Source organism: Elaeis guineensis, chromosome 2, assembly GCF_000442705.2.
Source record: "Elaeis guineensis isolate ETL-2024a chromosome 2, EG11, whole genome shotgun sequence".
Taxonomy (NCBI): domain Eukaryota; kingdom Viridiplantae; phylum Streptophyta; class Magnoliopsida; order Arecales; family Arecaceae; genus Elaeis; species Elaeis guineensis.
Window position 1 is genome coordinate 12,804,134 of NC_025994.2, and position 8,010 is coordinate 12,812,143.

Below are 8,010 nucleotides of genomic sequence, written 5' to 3' on the forward strand. Positions count from 1 at the left end.
ATGTACAGTAAGAGAAATCATATGAATTACTTTATAGAGGATACATGCACGTTTGAAGCAAAAGCAGACATAACCATCTTTGCGCATTAGAAGAAATTGGAAAAACATGTATCCATATGGTTACAAATGCTTGACTGAGAAAATTTTACCAGAAAAGGAGTATTCTTTAATGTCCACTGTTAGAATCAACTAAAAATTAGTGATTCTCATACTAGCACAACAACTGCAGAGGTTAATCATTAGAACAGAAACCTACTTTCTACATTTTTCCTTGAATGATTGTGTAGATGCTTTCACCAAAAGGCACATAAATGACTTCATTCAAGGATTTGGTAGTTCTTTTCTTTCATAATTAAGACAAAACAGAGGTCATTGCAGCACACTAAAGAATTTACGTAATAACTCAGTCTGAGATATAGGTAAATACTGGAGAAAGATTGTGAACAGAACACTTGACAGCTCTATATCAATCATACAGAAACCAAAATAGAACATTTTTTCTAGAGCAAGAACTGAACAAGAAACATGACAAGAATGTATCAAGATATTACCATTTTTCTAAGTCAAGTGATCAGTGCATATCGTTTTATCAATGACACTGGGCACCCTGCAGAACAGAATATCTGCTCCCAGAGGGCTGTGTTGCTGAAACTTCTTCAAATATGTAGGACATTTATATATCATTCTTTATTGCAACATTCCATCTTGTGTGATGGAATCATCATTTTCATCCTAGCAGCACCTCAAACTATATTTCACATATCTCATGTTTGCACATTAAACTTGGAAAGATATTGGAGAATGTGTGGTAACAAAAGCTCAGTTGAAGAAAAAAACTACTGTATAATAATTCACCAATGCCTACTATAAGAATCAACTAATGTTAAGTAATTTTCTGACTAGAAAACTAAAAATAGAGTCAATTAGAACAAAATAAAAACTTACTTTCCAGGCACTTCCTGAACATAATGGTGTTTCTACTTCATACTTTCATTGGAAGGCACATAACCAACTTCATTCCATTCAAGAGATTGTCTTTGTTTCATTATCAAAATAACACACAGGTCATTGCAGCATATCAGAGAATTTGATCAGCAGCACAGTTTCCTAGCTATATGTAACCACTAGAGGAAGATGTCAAACAGGTCATATGACAGTTGATATCCATCGCATTAAAAAAAAAAACTCAGCACATTTTTCTATGCAGAGCAGAAACTGAACAAGATAGACTAGAAGATACAAATTGATAAGAAGATAGCCAAGCGATTTTGAAATGCACTGTTCAGTGCATATTCTTCTAACAATAGCAACAGAAAACCCCTAGTGCAGAACACTTCCTCCCTCAAATGGCTGTTTACTGGAACTTCTTCAAGTGTATAGCATATTTACATATGATTCTTTTTACAATTTTCCATCTTGTATGATGAAATCATCATTTTCCTCCTAAACTAAGTTTCAGTGATATGAACAATAGAAACAACTAAAATAAAAGGTTACTGTTGCTCTTCAAATACAAATAGTTATATATAATAACTTCTTTTTCCCTTTTTGAATCACCAATCCTGAGAACAAGCATCAAATACCAGTGAAAAAAGGCCTTTCTGAAGCATAAGAGCAATATTTATTACATAATTTGAAGGTTATCACAGAGGTTGGAGGATTCCATGACCAACTGAAGCCGGCATCAAAACCATCGTCCCGGTCAACACATGCATGCACAAGGTGAGGCATATCGTAACAATAACCATGGACTTGGCACTGATGAACCTCAACACTTCCAATCCCCTCGCAATCACCTCCTCACTGATAGCATTAACCCCTCTCCTTGCACTCCCATACAACCTCCAGAGCACAAAATCAAGAAACGACCTCACCGTTTCGAATGTTACCCTCCCCGTGACATCAAGAACAAACCTCCGGTTGCTCGGCACTGCCAATGTGGACGAAACCTGCTGAACCCATCCACCACCATCCTTACTCTGATGATCAAATGAAATTTTCCTCTGGTTTTCCTCCTCTCTCTCAAAATCCTGTACTCTGTCAATCGAGGAGCCCGAATTATAGCTGGTGAGCACCTGGTGCGAAGTCTTTACCAGAGTTTCCACGGCACCATTACAAACAGAAGTTAACATATCCTTGACCTTGGCGTCATGCTTGGGATTGGTGAGGCCAGAAAAGATTTCATCATAAGGATTGATATCGATTGTCTTGTCGAGGTACACCGCGACGGCAGTGCTCACGAATAACTGGATGCAATCACCGATCATATCCCGGCACTTGTCGCTGCAAATCACGTGAACCCACCGCGGCACCACAGGCAAGTCCGACTGCGTTCTGCCGACCTCTCCACCGTCGGTTCCCCTCGAGGAGAAGGCCATCACCAGGCTCCTCGCGAAGCTTCCGGTCACCACGGAGGCGAAGCCGGAACCCGCGGTGGAGAAGAGCTTGTCGAGAAACCGATCGGAAAAGCTGGAGCTCGACACCGACTCGGAGGGAACCGCGCTGGATCGGAATCCGCGCGAGATTCCGACGGTCAACGCTTCGGAAACCCTAGAGAGCGAACAGGAGAACTCATCCGAACGGGCGATCTTGGAGATTTGCTTCAAGCTGGTGGGGATCTCGTCGGTGTCGGAGCGGAGGAAGCGGTTGAGATCAGAGGAGACGAGGGCGACGGTCTCGGCGGAGGAGGAGGCGGCGTCGGCAACGGCGACCAGCGTTCCGACGAGCCTGGCGAGCTTCCTGCGCTTTCGGGCCACGGAGGGGAGATGGTACAGCTTGTAGGCGCCGTATCCGGAGATGCCGGCGGTCGCGGCGAGGAGGAACCACCGCCGGCGGGAGCGAGAGAACTCGAGGAGGCCCATGGGAGGCGGATATCGAAACTCGAGGTGATGACGCTGGGGAATTAATGGGGGATGCGTACCGTGAAAGAAGACCGACTCCGAGCCGCCAATTATTAGAGATTTTATTGTACTTTATTTTAGGTTTTTTCAGTTCTTGGCCACGAAAAGGGGCGGGAGAGCAAGCAATGGACCCCGCGAAGAAGACAGGAGGGCTGGTCTGCTCACCGCTCGTGGGGTGATGGAATTGATTGGCAGAGCGCGTGGGGAGAAGAAACTTCTATTGTTGCGTTGTAGTTGGCGGAGCAAAGGGAGTAATATGTCCCGGGAGGGGCAGGAGAAGTCGGGCCGCTGGCTGCCTTAAAAATCCACCCGGAGTTCTCTCGGGTGGAGAGGGAGGGGGGAAGGGGGAGTGAAAAAGACCGATCCGGACGGGCGAGGTGGGTTCAACTGGACCGCATCGGACCGTTTTCTGGGGGAAGACGTGCGGTTTTGGGCCGGGTTCAAATCCGGAGGAGAAGACGAAGGAAATAAGGATTGGGTATTTTTTCTGTCCCTTTCCATTTAGATTGGGGTTTCCGCTTCCATTGGTATTGTGAATTGTGATTAATTCTCTTTACTGGTGTTTTTGGATTTGGTTGTTTTCTTCTGTTCCAACCTGAACTGCTCCTACTAATTTTAGGGGAGTTGCACCGGTTTCAACCGGAGTTGGTTAGGATCGGACGGTTCAAGTTAGTTATGCGAGGCGCAGTTGGCATTACTCATGCTTAGCTTTTTCAGAGGAAAAAATGTATAATTATATGTATAAGCTTTTCTAGAGAATCGCTGATCATATGTTTATTGTGGGAAATGCGCAAAATATCATGGTCTTCAGTGACTGGGAGTGAGAGGATAAGAGAATGGGATAAGTGCCACGTGGAGATGTTGTGCCATGCACAAAAGATATGGATCAGTAGATCAGATTCGATGATCCTTGCGAATCATATTTGTGACCCCTTGTGGCTAGCATCATAGGGTATCGAGGAATGTGAGTAAACCAGTTTCAAGAGATTGACAGAGAGGAGGGAAGCAGGGCCAGCCAGGGCAGGTCGTACTGGGCGGCTGCCCTAGACCCCAGGCTCTGCATTAATATTCTAATGGGATGCAAAGATGGTTTTCTACAATATTATAACAAGAGAAATAATTAAATAGATTAATGATAGGTTTTACACGTTGCTTAACGAATATATCTATAGAAAATTATTGTATGTAGATTAATTTTTCAATAATAATTAATATTTAAAGTATGTTAATTTTTAATAGAGAAGGCCCCATTTTTTTCATTTGGCCCTAGGTCTAAAAAATGTCAGGATCGGCCCTGGAGGGGAGATTAAAAAGGGTATAAGTTTGTAACACCATAAAGTAAGTGGGTCAATAACTGAACTAAGTACATGATCAGAAAATTACTCAGGCCTTTGGATCAGTAGGGTAAAATCCGGATTCCTCTTCAGTTAAGCAGTAAAAATTTGACTGTTCACTCAACTTCTAGTTTTTTGAATAGTTTAGAATTAATTTTGCTAGTATTACTGGAACGGTTAGATCTACATTAGTTGGACTCTGTGATGAGCATATTCAGAGTTTGGCATTTGAGAATGATCCAACCAGATTCAACCAGAAATGTAAAGTCAATAATTATTTGAGATTTTAGTTAATGATTTAATAGAATTGAAATGATGATGAGTAGTGCTCACGTTGGTGACCTGTGATATTGTTGAGCTTGTTATAGTGAATTCCATGAGTTCTGCTTATCTTCTATCTTTTCATTTTTCATTGTACAAGTCTCCCTGATAATGCTATTAGTGAATGGCTTAAATTCCGCTTATCTTGTGTTTCTTCAATATTGTTGGGTGGATGTCTGGCCAGGACACCACCTCCCAAGATCCTTTCAGTACCACGCGATGCAGCAGGAAGAAAGAAGAAACAAAACAAAAGGAAAAACAATCAAAATACGTGGATCAGCCACAAAAGGGCTCGCCTCCACGGGGCATGCAAACTTCACTATGAAAAGAAAATTTTACAAGAGGAGACCTCACCCTCAACCCTTGTACACCCAATTCTCTCTCACATGAAGTTCTCCTCACAAAAGCTCTCTCTCTCTTGGAGACCCCCCTGAACCCCTGAAGAGCCTGGCGACCGCTGTCCAGGAGCCTCCTGCTCCTTCTCTCACAGCGCCCTCGCCCCTCTCTCTCTCTCCTCTGGTTCGTACGGCGGCGAGAAAACCCGATCACACACCTTCTGTTCGTTCTCAGGCCTTTTAAAGGCTTAAACATAGGTTAGAGGGTGATTAGGAATCCTTAATCAAGCCAAATCACGTCCCAAGCCGTCCGATCAACACCGGGAGCTCTCTGGACCCTTAGATCGCGCTTCGGTCCACGGAATAGAGCCGTGGACCGCGAGAATCGAGTGGGAAACGTCCACGCGGTCCACAGGCCGCGCCGTGGACCACCCGGTCCACGATGGACCGGGGATGGGCCAGCAGGCTGCTGGGTCGCGCGTCCCGCACGGGCCTGGGCCTGGGACGCGCGTCCCGCGCGGGCCTGGGTCCCGCGTCCCGCCCGGGCCTGGGTCCCGCATCCCACGCGGGCCAGCGGGCCTGGGACGCGCGTCCCGCGCGCCGCCGCCTGCGGCCGCGCCGCTGCCGCCCGCCGCCGGTCGCCGGCGGTCCTCCGCCGCCTCGGTTTTCGTGCTATCTTCGAAAGCTCGTATCTTCTCCATCCGAGCTCCGATTCAGGTGATCTTGGTCTCGTTGGACTCCGTTTTTCGCCGCGAACCTCACTGTGGGCTGAATCTCGAGGCGTCAAATCCTAACAATCTCCACCTCGACTCGATATTCGGCCTCCTCCAAACTTCGAGAGCTTCTGGATCTCCTCGCCCCCATGCCCTGGGGCAATCGCCTGCTGATCATGGATGGGCAAACATGGGAGTCGAGCCAGGCTGCTCGATCCCATCTCCGTCGTATGCTGTGCTCCTCCTGACCTGAGACCTGCTCGGGGCATCATCCTGCGGCAATAGGAATCTTACCTTGCGACGTCGCCTCTCGTCCTCCCGAGTCTCTTGTCTCGTGCCCGATCCGCCTCCTGGAGCTCCACCTCGCTCTGGGCTCCACCTGGCTCCCGATGCTCCACCTCGCACTGGGCTCCCTGCCAGGTAATAATGTCCTCTGCTCCCCTTCTTCCCCTCCAGCACAATCCTATCGCCGCGTAGCACCCTCAGGATTCCTCCACCAGCTACCGTCCTGTAGCCTCTCGAATCCAGTCTGCTAAGTGAGATAAGATTCCGCCTGAAATCGGGTATGTATCGGACCTCCCCCAATCTCCTCACTGCACCGTCATGTGTCCTCCAGCTGACCGTCCCAATGCCTCTGATCGCACAGCTCGATCCATCCGGCAGATATACAGTGCTCTCACTGTTCTCCAGGGAGTCAAACTGCTCCTCTCTGCAACACACATGATAGGGGCATGCAGAATCTAATATCCACTGCTGGGAAGAAGTAGATACCTCGTCAGATATCTCCAGGACATCTCCATCTGAATCGCTGCCGGCCGTCGCTACAGCAGCCACCGTCCGATTTTTCAGTTGAGGGCAATCTCTGGCTAGATGCCCCAACTCCTCACACCGGTAACACCTGGTTTTGCTCAAGTCCCTCCTGGACTTAGACCGCCCTCGATGCGATCTCCTGTCGCTCCGTCTACCGCCTCCTGCACCTCCAGAAGCCACCAAAGCTGAGCTATCGACACCTGAGCTCGAAGCTGGGTTCTCCCTCCTGAGAACCTCATTCTGGAGTATCGCCGCGGTGACCTCGTCCATCTTGATAGTGCTCTTCCCCACTAGAAGAGCAGTCACCAAGGACTCGTACGAAGAAGGAAGCGACGCCAGCAAAACCAGCGCCCTAGTCTTCTCCTCAACGTTCTCGCCAACGCTGAGAAGGTCGGTGAGGATCTTCTGGAAGTGGCTCAGATGCTCCTGCACGCTCTGTCCCTCAGTCATCCGCAGTTGGTAAAACTGCCTCCAGAGGAAAAGTGTGTTGGTGAGAGACTTTGCCATGTACAACTCCTCGAGCTTCGACCACAGCACCGTCGGGGAAGTCTCGCTCAGCACATGGATCACCACCTCATCCGCCAGGTACATGCGGATGGTACTCACCGCCTGCATCTGTAGCCGTTTCCAATCCCGCACCTCCATGGTGGTCGATTTCTCATCGCACAAGAGAGCTTCGATCAACCCCTGTTGGATGAGCACGTCCTTCACCCTTGCCTGCCACAAGGAGAAATTGCTCTTACCATCAAACTTGTTGATCTCCATCCTGATTGTTCCTGTTTTCTCCATCTTCAGTCTTGCTCACCACCACTGCAATCTGCGTCCTTGTACCGCCTTGCTCTGATACCACTTGTTGGGTGGATGTCTGGCCAGGACACCACCTCCCAAGATCCTTTCAGTACCACGCGATGCAGCAGGAAGAAAGAAGAAACAAAACAAAAGGAAAAACAATCAAAATACGTGGATCAGCCACAAAAGGGCTCGCCTCCACGGGGCATGCAAACTTCACTATGAAAAGAAAATTTTACAAGAGGAGACCTCACCCTCAACCCTTGTACACCCAATTCTCTCTCACATGAAGTTCTCCTCACAAAAGCTCTCTCTCTCTTGGAGACCCCCCTGAACCCCTGAAGAGCCTGGCGACCGCTGTCCAGGAGCCTCCTGCTCCTTCTCTCACAGCGCCCTCGCCCCTCTCTCTCTCCTCTGGTTCGTACGGCGGCGAGAAAACCCGATCACACACCTTCTGTTCGTTCTCAGGCCTTTTAAAGGCTTAAACATAGGTTAGAGGGTGATTAGGAATCCTTAATCAAGCCAAATCACGTCCCAAGCCGTCCGATCAACACCGGGAGCTCTCTGGACCCTTAGATCGCGCTTCGGTCCACGGAATAGAGCCGTGGACCGCGAGAATCGAGTGGGAAACGTCCACGCGGTTCACAGGCCGCGCCGTGGACCACCCGGTCCACGGTGGACCGGGGATGGGCCAGCAGGCTGCTGGGTCGCGCGTCCCGCACGGGCCTGGGCCTGGGACGCGCGTCCCGCGCGGGCCTGGGTCCCGCGTCCCGCCCGGGCCTGGGTCCCGCGTCCCACGCGGGCCAGC

The 8,010-nt window shown here is 48.9% G+C and overlaps 1 protein-coding gene across 1 annotated transcript; it reads right to left on the reverse strand.

Annotated features, from left to right (window-relative positions):
• Window positions 1–1,324: 1,324 nt before the first annotated feature.
• Window positions 1,325–3,135, reverse strand: LOC105060176 (protein PHLOEM PROTEIN 2-LIKE A10). Its single transcript, XM_010943787.4, has one exon. It carries the CDS (start codon window positions 2,859–2,861, stop codon window positions 1,644–1,646), a length of 1,218 nt encoding a protein of 405 aa, XP_010942089.1. The 5' UTR covers window positions 2,862–3,135; the 3' UTR covers window positions 1,325–1,643.
• Window positions 3,136–8,010: the final 4,875 nt, after the last annotated feature.